The sequence below is a fragment of the Cyprinodon tularosa genome, unplaced genomic scaffold (genome assembly GCF_016077235.1).
Source record: "Cyprinodon tularosa strain WSP-4 unplaced genomic scaffold, ASM1607723v1 ctg1, whole genome shotgun sequence".
In the NCBI taxonomy this organism is placed as follows: domain Eukaryota; kingdom Metazoa; phylum Chordata; class Actinopteri; order Cyprinodontiformes; family Cyprinodontidae; genus Cyprinodon; species Cyprinodon tularosa.
Genome location: NW_024037781.1, coordinates 391,817 through 410,193, shown reverse-complemented (window position 1 = coordinate 410,193; position 18,377 = coordinate 391,817). Strand labels below are relative to the sequence as shown.

General features: G+C 36.4%; 1 protein-coding gene across 12 annotated transcripts in view; it reads left to right on the top strand.

Moving 5' to 3' along the window:
- Window positions 1-17,737, top strand: part of atp11a (ATPase phospholipid transporting 11A) — a 65,275-nt gene extending 47,538 nt beyond the window's left edge. Inside the window, exons 19-33 of one of the 12 annotated variants that reach the window (XR_005279735.1) lie at window positions 929-1,110; window positions 1,450-1,701; window positions 1,816-1,993; window positions 2,093-2,195; window positions 3,053-3,198; window positions 3,435-3,494; window positions 3,594-3,721; window positions 4,249-4,384; window positions 5,391-5,414; window positions 7,607-7,672; window positions 7,782-7,885; window positions 7,973-8,138; window positions 9,759-9,852; window positions 10,101-10,204; window positions 10,841-10,979. Coding sequence is in view for 11 of the 12 variants with exons in the window: in XM_038309094.1 (XP_038165022.1) it covers window positions 929-1,110; window positions 1,450-1,701; window positions 1,816-1,993; window positions 2,093-2,195; window positions 3,053-3,198; window positions 3,435-3,494; window positions 3,594-3,721; window positions 4,249-4,384; window positions 5,391-5,414; window positions 7,607-7,672; window positions 7,782-7,885; window positions 7,973-8,138; window positions 10,841-10,968; window positions 15,662-15,923 (1,935 nt within the window). In the remaining variant the exon portion in view is untranslated. Of the gene's footprint in view, window positions 1-928; window positions 1,111-1,449; window positions 1,702-1,815; window positions 1,994-2,092; window positions 2,196-3,052; window positions 3,199-3,434; window positions 3,495-3,593; window positions 3,722-4,248; window positions 4,385-5,390; window positions 5,415-7,606; window positions 7,673-7,781; window positions 7,886-7,972; window positions 8,139-9,758; window positions 9,853-10,100; window positions 10,205-10,840; window positions 11,128-11,523; window positions 12,403-15,661 lie in introns of those variants that run through there. The other 11 variants (XM_038270542.1, XM_038269827.1, XM_038309094.1 and 8 more) reach the window with 11 other exon arrangements.
- The last annotated feature ends 640 nt before the right edge of the window (window positions 17,738-18,377 follow it).

Sequence of the window (18,377 nt, the reverse complement as noted above, 5' to 3'; positions counted from 1 at the left end):
ATAATAAAGTTGAGAGAAGAGAATTAGTTTTACATATAAACTCCTTTCCAAGAATGACTTGTTTTTTTTCTCTCGCATGATCCCTTTTACGTTTTCTCTTTTCAGCCTCCTCCGAAGGTTTTAAACTTCTAGCCTGTGTCCGTAAAATGATACGTTTTCTTTCAGGTCACATGACCCCGCCAATGATGGTGTGTCTTCTCCCAACTTACATAGGCAGTATTTCAAGAGGAGAGCCCCGTTCGTAGCATTAAGTGTCAAGTGCTGTATATTAGCCTGAGGAATCATTTAAAATAACAAATATACATCAACTGTTTAGGTCACAAAGTGTGACGTGTGCCTTTAAATTGCCGAAATAGTCCAACATAGCATAGTTTTTGTAATTTCAAAATCCCTCTACCATACCTGAACTGCTTTTTCTCTGGTACGTTACTGGCCGTATCGTACAAAAACCTCAACTATCCCTTTAAGATCCAATTCGTTTTGGTTGTAATGGGACTTAGGAGACACAATAACAATGTTAAGTTCTTCTATAACAGTCTTATTGTAGTTTTTGTTTTTTGTCTTTGCTTTCAGGAAGGTTGAATTGTCTTAAATCTTGTTTCTAAATATTTCAAAAATCTTTAAAATCAGCTTTGGTTGAGGTTTAATGTATGTGTGCTTGTTGAGCTGCCATAGATCAGGTGAATTAAAGTAGCAGTAAAAAACCAGGTCAATAAGACCTTCCTCTCTCTCTCTGTGGTTGCAGCAGCAGATAACTCACAGCTTTCAGTGGAAATGAAAATGTAGGTTGTGGGTGTTGAGCTGATGAGCGTGGAACAGTGAGAACTGCTGGTGCCCACACAGTGCACTGGCCTGCTGCCGCTCAACGTCTTTGTTTGCAAAAAAGGAATGTTCAAACTCCTGTGTACACCGTGTTCCTTCCCTTCAGGAGGGGCTGAGGACGCTTTGTGTCGCTTATCGGCCTCTGAGTACTGAGCAGTACGAGCAGGTTTGCCACCTGCTGACGAGGGCGAAGTTGGAGTTCCAGGATCAGGACAAGCTGGTGGCCGAGGCTTACGACCTCATTGAGAGAGACCTCATCCTGCTGGGAGCCACTGCTGTGGAGGACAGGTGTGAAACCCATGCTGTTAAATAAAAACCCCAGATTGTGTAATATAGAAAAAACAGCAGCCTTTCTGCAACCCCCATTATCTCAAAGCAGTGTGATGAGGAAGAGCTGCCCTAGTTTTGAGGAGAGTAGCAGCTCCCTCCAATTACAAAAGCAGCAGAAGCAATCAAAGCCAAACTGTAAAGGAAGTGTTATTCCACAGGGCACAATGAGTTGACTCCAAATAAAGAGAAAATGACTTGGATGATGTTTCTCTGCACTTTTTTTTTGCTGTAATTCCATCATTTTAAAATAGCTGAACAGTCCTCTTTGCTTTCTTTATTTATCTGCTTCCTCCACAGACTGCAGGAAAAAGCTGCAGATACAATAGAGTCTCTCCATAAGGCAGGTATGAAGGTGTGGGTTCTGACCGGGGACAAGATGGAGACAGCGGTTGCAACCTGCTACGCCAGCAAGCTGTTTCGCCGCAGCACCCAGATCCTGGAGCTCACCACTAAGCGGACAGAGGAGCAGAGCCTCCATGACGTCCTGTTTGAGCTGAGCAGGACGGTCCTCCGGCATTATGGAGCAATGCCCCGCGACACCTCTTCTGGGTGTGTGTTTTCTGCAGAACATTACTTATTTAAAATATATTGGTGTATTATTGTGTTGGAATGCTACATTCAAATTGGCAAACATTTGAGAGTCTAAAACTTGGTGTGTTCCAGTTTGTCTGGTGAATATACCGACTACGGCCTGATAATCGATGGAGCCACCCTCTCTGCTGTAATGAGGCCCAGCCAGGAGGACTCAAACTCAGGGAATTACAAAGAGATCTTCCTGGAAATCTGTCGTAACTGCAGCGCAGTGCTCTGCTGCCGAATGGCTCCTCTTCAGAAAGCACAGGTAGAAACTGTTGAATCACCCACCATTTAAATAAACATAGAGATCTTGTGCAAAAGCAATAATTGCTGGAATGCAATTTTTTTTCTTTTACTTACTCAGATCGTAAAAATGATCAAAGCTTCCAAAGAGCATCCGATCACCCTCGCCATTGGAGACGGTGCAAATGATGTCAGCATGATCCTGGAGGCTCACGTTGGCATCGGTTTGTGTTTTTCCAATATAACCAAACCATTAATATTCAACTGAATCACTTTTTTACTTCTTTCTTTTTTACTGCCCTCCTTTCCTTTGTTCCCTTTATTGATTGGAATGTTATATTTTTACACCATTCTTGTTGTTTTTGAGCATTTTCACATTTTGTCACATCACAACCACATAATTGAATGTATTTTACCAGGCTTTATGTGGAATAAAAGAAATCAATGCTTTTAAAAAAAGGAATTTAATAAGTTAAATCTTAGGAGTGCAGTTATCCTCTCTGAATCAATAATTGCTGGAATTATAGCTGCTAGAGTTTTCTGTTATGTCATCAAAACATCTACTGACTGAAATCTTTACCTAATCCTCCCTGCAAAAACATGTCCTGCTTAGTCAGACTGGATGGAGAGCATCTGTAAACATGTTATGTTGAAGTTCTACCACAGATTAATATTACTGGACTTTGACTAGACCATTCTAAGACCTACATTTATTGTGGTCTAAATGGTTATATAGACATTTCTTGAGTGCACACTGATGCTAAAAACATTGTTTAGATTTTTATTTGTGAAGAATGTCTGAAATGTATGCATGACTACATAGTTAGATCTATATAGTATTGTGAAATGGTAAAAGAGAAATAAGTATTGTCCATCATGCTGAATGCAGGGAATTAATTATGTCTTCATGTAATTGAGTTCTTATTGGATAAGTTTATTTTCCTTCTAAATCACCATCATTATAAATCAGCTTTTCAAATAAAAGCCACAGATTCTCACTTCACTTATAAAATTATCCTCTGCAGAGAAACATGACTAATACCTTCAGCTAATGTGTTTTCTTTGATGCGTTTCCCTCTAGGTATTATGGGTAAGGAGGGTCGGCAGGCAGTAAGAAACAGTGACTACGCTATCCCAAAGTTTAAACACCTCAAAAAGATGCTGCTTGTCCATGGACACTATTACTATATACGCATCTCTGAACTTGTGCAATACTTCTTTTACAAGGTAATCCACCCGCCTCTATCTGATACGCAATGTTTGTACTATTCAAGAAAGTTTTGCTTAAGTCACAAAAATAACGTTTGGATTACTTTAGTGTTGATTCATTCATTAAAAGTCTATTTCTTGCACATTTAACCCAGTTATTGTTTTGAAACACCTTTATATGTTACTTATAATGAAAGTATACTGTCTAGCAGAAATAAAACTCATATGTTTTTTCATATTTATCTTTCCCCCAGAATGTATGTTTCATCTTTCCTCAGTTCCTCTACCAGTTCTTCTGTGGATTCTCTCAGCAGGTTGGCAATGACTACATTTTAGAGGCCTTTTAAGAAATTCATAACAAAAGCACAAAAAAAACTCCCATAACTCCAATGCTGCTCTGTTTTTCTCTAAAGCCACTGTATGACACAGCTTACTTGACACTCTACAACATCAGCTTCACATCGCTGCCCATCCTGCTCTACAGCCTCATGGAGCAGCACATTAACATGGAAATCCTGAAAAAGGAGCCGTCGCTATATAGGTGGGTTGTTTTTTACTTCCATATACAAAATATCTTTCTTCTTTTTTCAATCAGTTGGATAATTTGAATAACTAGATAGATTTGATTTTTTTATTCCATTGTCTAAAAATGAACAAATACTTAATTTTTTTAATAAATGAAGGGCTTTTTACATTTATTAATTTTAAAGCAGAGTAAGCTAGGGCCAGGAAACATTAAATTTTCACATTTTCACCTCTGAATTAGCATAATAGAATAATAAGAGAAGATGATCAGGTTGTCCTCCAGCATCCTAAACCTATGACAGCAAAACTAAAGGGAAAGCTCAAACTAAACAACTTTATCATAATAAAGGTATTTTTAAACATATGATAAACTGAATCTAGTTAAATGCTTTGAACTTAAATGTCCTGTATGATAATTATAAATCTGCTAGAGATTCAAATTTATACGTGTAGATTATTTATATCAAATGAAGATATCTTTATTTGGTGATTAAGGAGCCTCTCCCAGGCAGCGTGGAAACTTATTTTGTTTTTCATCCTCAGAGATATCGCCAAAAACTCGTTGCTAACGTGGCCCATCTTTATTTACTGGACTGTCCTGGGTGTGTATGATGCCATTGTGATGTTCTTTGGTGCTTACTTCCTGTTTGACAACACCACCTTCACCAGCAATGGACAGGTAATGCTGATGCCTCTATGACCCTCTTTTTCCAAATCAAAGAAAGCTTTGCTATATTCTTGGAGTTGATTTATTTCAGTAATTCATTTGGTAAAAAGTGAAACTCATCTAGCGTATGGAGACAGTACCTAAAGGATTATATGTTTAAGAGTTCTGCTCATGTAAATACACAAGTTATTTAGCATTTACAATATGGGGAAGATTGACGATTCATCAGTAGGCCAGCAGTCATTGTAGTCCTCCACAAGGAGGCTGAACCACAAAAAATAATGACAAAGAATGTGGTACTTTTGATAGGAAAGTTAAGTGGAAGGAAAAAGTCTGGTAGAAAATTATGCACAAACAATGGCTAAAAGAGAGGTTTATCTCCCCACAGTTATGCCATATAGATTAAGCAATTCATGCTGTATTGAAATCCTTCACTTCAGTTTAGTGAATGGTGAAACCATGCTGTAGGGCAATGTTTTAGTTTTAGTCATTTATCTTTGAAATTTAAAAATTTTCATCAAATATTTTTTTTTTTTTTAATCCGATTCCTAATGAACTGAAAAAAAAAAACATGAAATTTATCATGCTATTACATTTTCACTTGCTCAGTAAATCACTGAAATAAACAGACCTGCCTGCCAGTCTATATTATTCACCTGTTGCTGCTAATAGGCCATTCCGTCTAACTAAAATGATGGATTTGTGTTTTTTAACTTTTCTCCTGCTTATTTTCTGTAAACTATCTTAGAAGGTATAGCGAGGAACACCTGACGGTTGTTTAGCTAACTTTGTTCTTGTGTTCGCATCCTATGGACTACAGCTTTTTCTTAATCTCCTTTTGGTTATTTTTAGCTGTCTTTTGGTTTTCTTAAAGCTTTAACCTTCTTTGAGATGCCTCATGGTCTCTAGTTATTTTCTCAACTAAATAAATTATAATTTTCTTCCTACCTTATTATTTTTCTTCTTCTGCTCTTACCTTTGTGTTGCTTGTTTCTTTTTGCTTCTTTCTTCCTTTTAGCTAATGACAACCAACACACAGATGGTAAGCCTGTCCCTGTCCCTCTGCCACCTAGTTTCACCCTCCAGTTTCCTGTTTCTTCCCCATCAAACATGTCCATAGAGGGCACCACTCACCTTCATCTCATATCATTTGCTTTAAGCTTGTAGACTTACCAGTTCAGGGCTTGTGTGTTTTCCACCCTTCCGTGTTTATTTTTGTGTTACTTCATGTTGTATCATTGGATTCATTCCAAATCAGTAAAGACGTGTTCAATTTATCACCGGATGTCAGATAACGGGTTATTCCCTTTAACAGTACTGCATTCTAAAGGTTATTGGCTTTAAGGAAGGATGTTGTAATGATGGCCAAAAAATTAAGTCTTGGGCTTTTGGAAATGCTGGATTTTTGTATTTGCATACCTTTAGAGGGGCAGCTTTTCATTAAAGGTATAGTGGAGGATTAGTGCAAATTTTTGAAAAGACTCACCCTCTCCACTTAAAAAAAAAATGCACATGCACAACCCTGTTCCCGCCCCCGAGATGGACCGCCTATTAAACACATGCGAGAGCATGCACGAGCCCATTTCTCCTCGTGCACGCTCTGTTTAAAAGTTGCTGTTTGCATCGCTTATACAAGCTTACTTTCCCAAAGAAGATTTGCAATTTTTCCTCTATGTCAGACTGTCCACCGGTAAGTTAAAATGGGGATGAGTACGTAGGACGGATCACCTGAATGATTGACAATTAGGAGGACCACTTATTTTGATGATTTACCCAAAAAAAACATCCTCCACTATACCTTTAATATGACAACTGATTATAAGTAGATTATATGTGTACGTGCAGAAGATGATAATCTTGGGCCTCTGCTCCAGATTAGTTAACCCAAGGTTCTAAGGCTAACAGCAAAATAACAAAATGACTTCTAACCTGTTGAAGATGTCAACTTCTAAAATCTCATAAAGGTTTAAGTAAATGCTTTTTTTTTAACCTTCAAATTGCTATGTTTGAATTAGACAGTTGATATACTGCAAAAAATGATCTAAAAACTTGACTTGTCCTTGATTTAAGAGGATAAATAAGATCAGCTGACTGAAAGACCACTTTTGCTCTTTAAATATGATACTGGAGGTTATTTTTTCTTATTTTAAATGTACATTTTTTTATTCCACTTGCAAGTTGTTTTACTTACCTCCTCACCTAAAGGTAAATCATACTTATTACAAGAAAATGTGACATTTCTTAGATTTCAGTTTTGCAAAGCGATGCAAGCATGCTAAGTTATGCTCTGATAAAACATTTTTACTTAAGTTTTGTAATTAACTTTTGTTAATTTACTTAAACAATCTTCAGTGTAATCTTCTAGAAATATTTCCTTTAAAGATGAAAATGTATGAGAACATTGTTCCCTTAGATTTCTTAAGTCTGTTTGATTGATTCTTTATAACAAAAGCGCTCCTAAACACACGTGCTTCTTCCTAAAGTAGAACATGTGTAAAACAACAACCTTTATTACTTTATTAAAGTCAAAGGACCTCTTATTAAAAAATGTATGCATTTATTGCAACACATGTAAATTGCATACGCAATGCTGATCTATGTTTTAATGAAATAATGTGTCGAAAATAATTGTTTTCATGAAAATACAGGACATATGTTGATGACCTAAACATGCAAAATAGCAGGAGGAGGAATTTGATGTGTCCAACCTGAAACTAATTTTGGGCCCAGTTTTTACATCTATAAATAGCATTTTAAAAGTTAGATGCAAACTCCAAACTAAAACGTCCGCAATCATTGTGGCCACAAAGGAGGCTTTGGCAGAATGACAAAAGATGGAGAGTCTGCACGCATTTGCACGTATTTGGAACCACCAGGAATAAGAAAAAGGAGAAACTTAGCACGGGAAAAAAGAAATCTACCAAGGACATCAAAATGCTGCAGGATGCAAGCAATCTATATGCAAATAACCCAAACAAAAAAAAAAAACACGTCCAAATTTAAGTAATGTAGCATGTGTAATTGTGTAGTATGTTGCTTAAAATTATAAATGAAATTCATAATTTAGTTGCTGATCCGCCATACTTGAAAAAGTGGCAGGTATGACGTAGGCTTTCACGCATATTTCATGGCATCATACTAACCCTTCATGTTATGATCTCTGATGTTACTAAATGCAGCAAACACATAATAGCAACAGCAACAGCCATTTCTGCTGTTTTGTTTTATTTGCAGATGTTTGGAAACTGGACGTTTGGGACGCTGGTCTTTACCGTTCTCGTTTTCACCGTTACATTCAAGGTAAACTGCCCTAAAAACAGCTTCCTAGACATTACTTGCACCTTCAGTCACCTTGTCTAAAGCCATCATTATAAGTGAGCATTTGCCATGTGTCCCGTTTGTCTTTCAGTTGGCTCTCGATACTCATTACTGGACGTGGATCAACCATTTTGTCATCTGGGGTTCACTTGTCTTCTTTGTTGTCTTCTCTCTGCTGTGGGGAGGAATTATTTGGTGAATTGATAAAAATCGCTTATCATAATAATTCGTTTTGTAAAGAGTCGTGTTCCTGTGGCTTATATTTTTCTTTTTTATCTCCAGGCCTTTCCTCAATTACCAGCGAATGTACTACGTGTTCATGCAGATGCTGTCCAGCGGTCCAGCCTGGCTCAGTATTATCCTGCTGATCACGGCCAGCCTGCTGCCAGATGTGGTGAAGAAAGTGTTCCTGAGGTCGCTATGGCCCACAACTACTGAACAAATACAGGTAGATGCATTCAAAGAAAACAAAATTGAAGTGTTAATGTCCATGGTTACACTGGATAAAAAAGGAGGGAAGCCAGAAGGCTTGATTACACCTGCTATACGATGATAGGATGTTGGCTGAAGTATAATTTTGTGCTGCAGGAGGAACTGCTGCACAGAAAATTAACCTAAATTTACATTTTAAATAAACCTGAGCATAATAGAAAGTGGCTAAAGGAAAAATAAAGTCAGGAGTAGAGATCAGAAAGCTTATTAAAGAAAAAGTATATGATAAAAGAATCTGGAGCCGGTAGTCTATTCCAGACAGAAGGCTCCTGAAAACAATTTAGTAAATGAATACATCAACATATTATTTTTTAATCATACTTTAAAGGAAGTTTCCAGTTTATTTTTCCCACCTGTTTTCCAGTTCAACATCAGTCTTAACATAATTTTACGTCTTTATCTTTTAGTATTTACGAATTACTAACATGCTCAGTAATGTACCTTTTACTTATAAACCATGGATTTCATAACTATCATAATTTAGGAAAAGTATTTCCTTATATTCCTTTTTGAACAGTTTCTTCATAATTTTACCTCTACAGACATTTGCATAATATAATTCATTTTACTCAATTAAATTAGTAAATAACCTGCAGACATTAAATTCTTGCAGGTTATTTATTCCATCCCTTTCAACAAAAGGTTTTTTGGATTTTCTTACGTAATAATTTCATTTTAGCTTTGAATACTAAGTGCAATGTTTGAAAAGCTGTAAGATGTGTAAATTTATGACAATTTAGACTTTAGGAATAGTTGATTGTCTTAGTGTAAATACCCGAGTTTGTGGATGAATCTTAGCACTCTTTTTCTGCAGTATAACTTAACCGCAAACTGTATAGTTGTTCCACAGAACCTCAAACGCAATATGAGATATAGTAAAAAAGAGAACAGTATAATTTATAGTAAGCTTCTTTCTAGTGGAGGAGAACATGACTATATCCTAAGGTCATGTGTAAGACTAATAAATGGTTTAGAGAAGCTCAAATGTTTAGTTCAAGTTCATAACTTTAAGGTTTATTTCTTCCAATGACTCCTAAAGGAAAATAGCTTTTAACTTTAAAGAAATCAACATAAATTTTCTAAAGAGAATCTTTTACTTTTAGCTGATGAGATTATATATTGTGAACCCTGAATTGGGCAAAAAACATTAATTTGGTGGGGTTGATGATTTAACAGACACTGAGCTTAAAACAACCAACAAGGTTCTGAAGGATTTCCTGTTTTGACGCCAATGGCCAAATCAACAGACCTGCAAGGCCATGTGGAGTTATTAATGTGTCTCTACAGGATCGGCCTTTAAAAGTGAGGATAAATAGATGTTGACCATGTAGTTTTGTTGATTTTCTCCAAAATGCCAGCCCTTACATCCATCTCTTAAACTTCCTGTTATAAAGTAGCTTCTCTTTGGACAGTAAACTGATGTCTACTTTCACTCTCTTACCTCTGATCACCTGACTTTCTGAAAACACTGACCTACAGAGTTGTAATTATTTGCTTTCCTTTATCCCTCTTTCCTTGAACCCGCTGTTTCCTGTTCCTCCTTTTAACCCTTTCCCCCCCACCACCACCGTGGAAGACAAAGCGTCGGTGTCTTGCCTCCGAGCCTTCCACCATCTTCATGCTGTCTCAGACCTCCAGCAGAATCAGTTTCTAACCCAGTCCTCCACGAGGTGATCCTCTGCCTTTCCTCTCCCCCCTCGCCGTTAAATAATCCTGCTTCCTGTTTTCCCGCATCTCGTTACCCTCTCTTTCCTGCCTCCTTTGTTTGCCGCCATGCCTGCCCTTTTCAGCAATGTCACTTTAAGCGTTTCCTCTCACTCAGAGGATGAGCATGTTTATGCTTATTTGTTTGTTTTATTCATTTAAAAGCTCCCATTTGTGTCTAGATGTCTGTATGTGTTAACTTGTGTATCCACAGCATGGGAGAAATATGACAAGGTTTGAGAGAACCCTGGCCTCCCCCAGTTCAGACTCATTACTAGATGGAATAGCTCTCACAGAAGCCTAAAAGGTCACAGCACGGTAAAACTTTGAGTTGGTGGATTGATTTTTTTATTTTTTTCCTCTCGGGGTGTTTGGTGTCACTCATAAAAGTGTGTGATCTTAATTTGTAATCCTACACGGGTCATCCATGTGGTGGATGACAGGAAAAATACAGCGGCTTGCGAAATACTCACACCTCTTGAACTTTTTCTTGTTTTTCTCACACCAAAAGAAACAGACTTTGATATGTTTTGGATTTAATACTTTTCTCATGTAAAATCTCTATAAAATGAAGTCAAGTTTTTTTTGTAATATGTTGAAAACTGAAAAAGTTTAAGGTGGATGAATGCTGTGAGGTAAATACTGTATAATTCAAGCAGGGGATTTCTTATGTGAAGCTTTGGTGCCCTCTGGTGGTGGATGCAGAAACAGACGGGAAACATTCTCAACTGCATGTTCAGTGATCGTGTTTGCATTTGCATGATTTATTTTTGTTTTTATCAACGTAATATTGTTTCTATTGCTTTGTTTTACTAATTCATGTAAAGGTGAGAACATTTTTACAGTTTTTTTTCCATTTGATTTAGTTATTTTACATATTTTCTGGTTCAAAAGCTGATGAGTTAATAAAAACCACGTGCAGCACTTATCCTTCCTCTTTCATTCCTCAAACAGAATGCTGATAAGCTCTACAAGGGCCACCTGTCGGAGTTCACCCCCTTGGCGGTTCTCCACCCTCCACCCAAGGTCGACAGCCACCAGCGAGGCTCTGAAAACCAAAGGAAGGCCCTGAACCCACGAAGGTCTGAAACCCCAAACAGCAAAGTCATGTTCACACGCTGGCAAAGAAAGCCAGACTACTGCACCTTCTCTCCTCTGCAGTGGAGTCCGTACAATGGGGCAGGAACGGAGACATCTGTCTAATTTATTATTATTTTTTTTTTATAAAAAAAAAAAAAGAACTATATGGAGTTAAAGTGAGAAAAGAAGTTTGGATAAGCCGGAGTTGGACATCGGGTGGTATTCCTGACGTCAAGTCGCCGCTCGCTGTAAACGGGACGGGTTCCTAGCCACAAAGCCTCATTTGCCGCCATGACTTGCAAAGGGCTCAGTGTATTTATGTCACAAAAAATTCAAGCAAAGACTCAAGAACTGTGATTTGACACTAACATACATGCGCTAGCCCTTTACTAGTGTCTGCCTTCAGTGGCAGCTGAAGTGTACTTTAACTGTTATTCCTTTTAATTGTTTTATGTAGTGACACTGGGATTAGAATGATGATGAATCATCTCATTTTCTTGTCTTCAGCTCCTTCATCTCCTTCTCTCTCCTCTCTACCCCAATCTGCCTGTCTTCAGGAATAACTACTGTTGGCACGGTGCGAACATGTTGTCCAGAAACTCTCCCTAGGCTCTGCGCTCAGATCCTATGGCATTGTAAGGAGGCGTGTAGCAGAGGAGGAAAGCCTGAATGATGGAAGATCAGTTGGTTCTAGTTTAGCTTTCTGATGTGCAAATGATAAAAAAAAAAGACCAGCTTTGACTCCTCTTTCAAGCTTTCCTTCCACCTGTAGGTATTGTTGTCTGTTCTATGAGATAGATGATTGTGTCTTTATAAAATGCTCTATATTTGGCTGTTTTGGGCTTTAGGAATTAGAGATGCACCATTCAGGCTTTATCTGGCAGACTGATTTCTGACAGGAAGTACTGTAACAAATCAAAGAGAAAATCACTTTGCCAAATTATTAACCAAAAAAACTGACCAAAAAAAATGGAAAAATTACAACATTATGCTCATTTATGGATACACATACATTATGTCAATAATCCTTTATTATGTATGTTAAACTCAAGAAAAAGTGAATAGAAGTTCAAAATTTCAGTTAATGTTTTTATAGAATGGAAATAATTAAGAGAGTTTATTTTGTTTTGATGCTTTTTTAAGTACGGCTGATAATGAGATTACCTGTTCTTTGCTCAGAGGAGATGGAGAAAAAATGAGCAAATTCTCCCGGCTGATTGGTGCACCTCTAGTAGAGATAGTTTAGTGCTTCCTTATTTATTTATCAAAGCACTTTAATAGATACTCAAATATTTCCTTAATGAAATTAATGTCACAAAGAGATTCCAAGTGCCCCAAAGTCCTAATGCCTTCATTAAAGTTTACCTCCTCAGATGATCTCCATAAAATCTTGATTATAACCTAAATTCTATTCAAATAGAATTATAATAGAAAAATGTATGTAAAAATTTATTTTGCCTTCATGCAACATAAGATACTTTAAATTAGGATTTAAAATCCATAACAAATGTTAACTTTGAGAAGAAAAGTTCATAGTTTTCAAGTATTTACCTCAAAAATTCAAAACCAATGTATGTTATGAGCTAAATGATTTCATTTATAATTAAAGTTTAAAAAAATGTTCCTACTGCTGCTAAAAATACATCAAATGTAGATAATTAATATTTTTTAAATATAGTATAGCCTTATAAAAACCTGTTCACCCACCTAATCATTTTCATAGTACTCTAGTGGTCAGATTATATATATTTTGCCATTTCAGAGTCACTGCAGTAATGCTAGGTGTAAAAAATATTGATTTTAGCTAAAAATTTGAGCTTTACTCTTAGGCAGCTAGGCTGAACAGATATGTCGCTTGCAGCTTTTCTGTAGATTTAGACGACAACTGCCTAAAGGTGATTATTTGCTATTTCTGGATCCTTGCAGATGAACAACCTGTCATTTGAGAGCTGCTGTTATTTAAAGGAGAATTCCGGTTTTTAACACTTTAAGCCCATTTTCTGTAGTGTCCAGGATGAAATCGAATGATCGACACCAAAATTTTGACAATTGGTCCTGTCTCTGCTTTTTGGCTCATTTAGAATCCACCTCTGGCTGCTTTAGAACGGCTTCCATAGTGCATGCCCGATAATGTCCTTAAAACAACCTTAAACGTTCTTTTTTTTAAATATGCTACTCACCGGGTCGTCAGCGCTGTTCAATGACGTTCCAAAAAAAGTTTCGTGAAGAAAAAACGTTCCTGTAGTGTTTTATTTAGTATTTTGTAAATCCCATTGAGTTCTGTTGGAATAGTCAATATTCCCCTGCCACCGGAAACGGAAATGGGGCCTGTTTACGCTTAGTTGTAGTCTTTTCGCTTCACTCTGTGTACTCCGACGTCGAGGTGCTAACGTCTCTGTTAAACACTTTAAAAAACTCTGAAAATGGAATACGAAAGGTGGATTCTTGATTCTCGACGTCGGAGTACACAGAGTGAAGCGAAAAGACTAAAACTGTGTAAACAGGCCCCATTTCCGTTTCCGGTGGCAGGGGAATATTGACTATTCCAACAGAACTCAATGGGATTTACAAAATGCTAAATAAAACACTACAGGAACGTTTTTTCTTTACGAAACTTTTTTTGGAACGTCATTGAACAGCGCTGACGACCCGGTGAGTAGCATATTTTAAAAAAAGAACGTTTAAGGTTGTTTTAAGGACATTATCGGACATGCACTATGGAAGCCATTCTAAAGCAGCCAGGGGTGGATTCTAAATGAGCCAAAAAGCAGAGACAGGACCAATTGTCAAAATTTTGGTGTCGATCATTCGATTTCATCCTGGACACTACAGAAAATGGGCTAAAAGTGTTAAAAACCAGAATTCTCCTTTAATACATGGAGCAGCTCCATAGCTCACTGAGGAAATGCACAGCGTAAAGTTTTAAATCATTGTTACCCTATTAGCATTAATGGCTGATGCTCCTTTATTTCTGCATTGACAGTTCTGCTTCAGCGCAATTTGATTTATTCCCAAAAATGTGTGTTTCTCGTTACTGTCTTTCCACCAGTTGATCAGCAGCCTATATATATCTTCACACTTTCTTCTATTATTATAAAACTTTTAAATGTAAACTATCAAAAAAGTTAATATACCTCAAATTTGTTAAAGATCTGACATTAAAAAATTACAAACTGCTTGGAGGTAATAGATTTGCACTCATCAACTGTCCTGCAGTCCTTTGGTTTCATTAGTTTGTGGTTTTTTTCAATCCTTTTATCTCCATTCTTCTTCCATCAATCGGATAATTCAGTGAATAAAAATACCACAATTAGATGTTAAACATTTTATTACGCAAGCTTCCTGTATTGGTTCGTAGTCGTTGCCATCACACAATATTTGTATGTATTATTACTCAAAGAACTTGGTCCCCTTCTAAAATGTGTAAGATAAAAGTATAACATAACAACAAACTTAAAAAATGCTATCAATGTTATTTATTTCCATGAGCAATAGTTTTTGGGGTTTTCTTTAAGGAGTCATTTTCCCCTGATGAATCCCCTTAAAAATAACTGATTGCATGTCAGAAGGAAGCCATTTTAACGGCATATATCATCTGTTCTATTTCATATTCAACTTTGCACTGTTCTGCATTTTTAAAAGATGAAAAGACAAGACTAACAATAGAAAGAGTGACAGAGATTACTAACCATTTAAAAGGAAGACAATGACCTGTTGCTATAAAAATAGTGATAACATTTTAAAGTCTGAATCTGAGTTACTTGAAGATTTATGTGGTGATTAATAGGAAACCATGAACTTCTGTAAACTCATCACTATATTTGTTTTCTAATGTGTCAAAAAAAAAACCTATCAAGCTCAGACAAGGCAAAAAGAAAATGTAAAAACTCTGATATGAATGGAGTATAAACTATCATAAAAGAAAAGGTTACTGAAAAGCTTTATGCTCACAAACAGCATCTGTATCTCTGATTGCGGTCTGGCTGGTAACTCCCTGCTTAAGCCAAGTAAAGGAGTAGTTGCATATCCTGCGTTTTGACCTCTTCCCTAAAATTTTTAAGCTTTGCATCCTTAAATCCAGTTTTCCAATTATTTCCTTTACTGGGGAGAACTTGACCTATTTACTTCCATGGAGATCACCAATGCTTAGATTAGCTTTACAGCTAAAGCGCTCGCTAAATCCATTTTTGATGTCACCAATAAGTCGCCGCACATTTGTTTGACATAATATAGTTAGAAAGCTCAGATTTTGTTAACTTAACCCCTTTTTCTGTTGACAGCAGAAGAGATTCACAGGCTTTAAGTTGCCGTTACAGTCAGCCTCCATATATGGAACTGCTTCCTGTTCTAATGGGGATCATCCAAAAAACTCCTTTTGTGTCAATATAGTAGAAATTTTATAAAAGTGTAAATGTTACATTATTTAACTGCTTTTAAAATGAATAAGATTATGGATAACTATTATTTTTTGGTGTTTTAATTGCTTATACTCTCTATTGATTTCCTAAATCGAGCAGTAAGTGTCCATATAAACCTTAATATTTACAGAAAGAAAGAAGGGGTCTTTAAATAATAAAATAAAATGCAGAATTCCTTTAAAAGTGAAAAAATTCCCAAAATCTTCAATACACTTTAGACTTTTATTGTTCATTTCTCATTTTTAAAGCCATACACTATTGTTTTCTGTCTTTATAGCTGTGTTACTCTTTTTCTCTTCTTCTCCCTCTGGAGAAAGGATGTGGAAAGTATCCCACCTCTGCTAGCGCCTCCTCCACCTATCTCACCGTCACCATCCACTGTCCCCTTCTGCTCGTCCTTTGCCATTCCTCCACTGATTCATCTCTCCACCCATCGTGAGGCAGAGCAGAGATGCTGTTTTGATCTCTTGATTTGGACCTCGATAAACCAAAGCCTTGTTGCTGCTACAGTAGAGATACTTTTAGCTGCTTTACATTAGGTGCCTTGTGCTAGTGTGTGAAATAAATGATTGTTCATGTGCTTTACGGTGCATTAAGTGTTTGTAAGCACTTGGATGGCATAAAGGCTCTGCAAAGCATGGATGTACAGTATGGAAGCAAACATGAATAGTGAATGGGAGAATGGAGAAATAATAAAAAGTGAATTTAAGAATCTTTTTGCAGTCTGCTGTTTTAAGTTTGAACAAATAGAACTGAAAAAGACTTAAAAAAGATTTGCACATGAAACATGACATTACTATTTAGTTTTTCTTCAGTTTTTTCCTATTTATATACATGTCACCAAAAAATTGAATAATAAATAAAATAAATATTGTGAGTATAAATTATTAAAAAACTTTTATTAACCCAATTTGTTGTTGACACATACTCTATTCATGCTTTTCTGACATTTTTTTCCAAGCTCTCCTCTAAAAAGGCATGCAGTAACCATCGCCTTATATATGTTGGTACTCCGTTAAATATTTTATTGCAGCACCAGTCTCCCACGTTAAAAATGTTCCCACTCCCACAAAACTCCAAAAGCCTTTGTACGAGAAAGCGGCCCACAGCATCATTCCTCCTCCATCTTCCTTAACAGTGGATTTTTTTCAGTCTAGGCCAAACTGGTGTATCATCATCCCAAAGCGCATGATTTAAGTTTAGGACCCAAGTCGATGTGTTTATGTTTGTGATGGTAGGACAGGAAAAGCTTTTACAACACAGCCTTGTTTGCAGATATAAGTTAGTTTAGGTAAGTATCTATTATTCTTCAGAGCTGTTTACTGATTGTTGAAGAGCATTACTACTTACATTCAATATTTTTTCCAGCAAAATAGGAAGTCAGGAATTACTAATAAACATTTTAACATGAATTCATTTAGGAATATAGGATGTAAAAAAATAAATAATACTTAAATTATTTTGTTTGCAGAACTTAAATTATTCCCCCTCCCTACATTTTATCATGGGATTATGTTGCTGCAATAATACATTATTGTATTCTAAGGCTTCCTTAATAGTCACACCTGTACTTAATTCAAATCCTAACCTTCAAAGTTTTTAGAGCTTTATTGGAAAGAATTGGAGACCTAACTGAACATAAATACGCCATCTACACTTAAAATAGGACCTCAGTTTTCCAGCTCAGACATTTTAACTTAGCTATTTATTCAGTTTACATCAAAATCAAACAAATCATTAAAAACAGTAAACCTAAATATTACCCTTGATTGTTCTCTACCATGCAATACTAGATTTTTTTCCAATGTGGAGACAGTATTTTATGTGTCTTATTAAAGCAGTTGTGTAATTAAGCCACCAAAACCTGTTTTTACCAAACGCCAGTGCACATGAGTGTTAAACTATATGCTTAGCTTTCAATGTATAAAACCTGTTTTGTTGTTAGTTGACGGTTTGCATCAGCATTGTTTGAAGACTGACACATTGTTATAAAGGCTTTTAAAGCCACCAGTCTTACTGTATTTGTCACTGTCGTCCTGTTTGTGCAAGACGGCCTTTGTACGTAAAGCTTTTGGGGTTTTTTTGTGACGCATCGTTGTAAGAAATCTGTACATCTCATAGCTAATGGTGTGGACAGACCGCTGTACCCTCAGATACAATACAGGAAAATGTAAACATCGTTATTTGCTAATTGTTGTACAGCATTTGGGTGTTTTTGTATACGGTTTTTAAGAGTTATAATCAACATTTCGTTGTGGATATTTGCCAATTTTTGTTTTTCTTTTAGCGTTTAATGGCAGACGATTGTACATTTGCTCCAAATAAAAGCCACGAGTGGATGTATGGGTAAAAAGTATTTGTTTTTTTTATGACTAGAAATGGTAATTTCTGCTTCAATAAATCAGAACATTATGAAAGAGTAATCAGTTAAAATGATTTTTGATTCAAAACAATTTGGCCATACTGTAGATGTTTTCCCTTATGAAGACAGTGATTGGGGATAAGGCACAAATGTTTACTTTAACAGCTTGCTTTTCTTGCTTTAAGGGGAAAGTTTAGCGGAAGGAAAAAGTGGAATAAAATAACATGCAAAATTTCAATCTGAGACCATGATTTCCTAATAAAATACAAAATGTAATCCAGTCTAAGAAGGGGACTTAGGGTAACAATCATTGTAGTCCATGTGAAATGCTTCTGATATTCTAGTGCAGGAGTTACTTTATGCAAGGACTGTGACCTTTGTAGCTTATTTCCTGGATTTATTCCGATGCAGACTTTTGGAGAAATTACTTAAATTAGAGTCGACTTCTTTTAGTTTAAGTTTTCTTCAAAATTCTCATAAAGACTGTAGTATAACCCATAAATATATTTATATACAGAACAAAGTGACAGCTTCTTTAGACCCTGTGTTGCTTACCTTCAAAAGGTCCATCGCACACAGTTCTTTTCCCCAAAACATTTTTATATTATAAGTTATGTTTTTGTTCCACTTC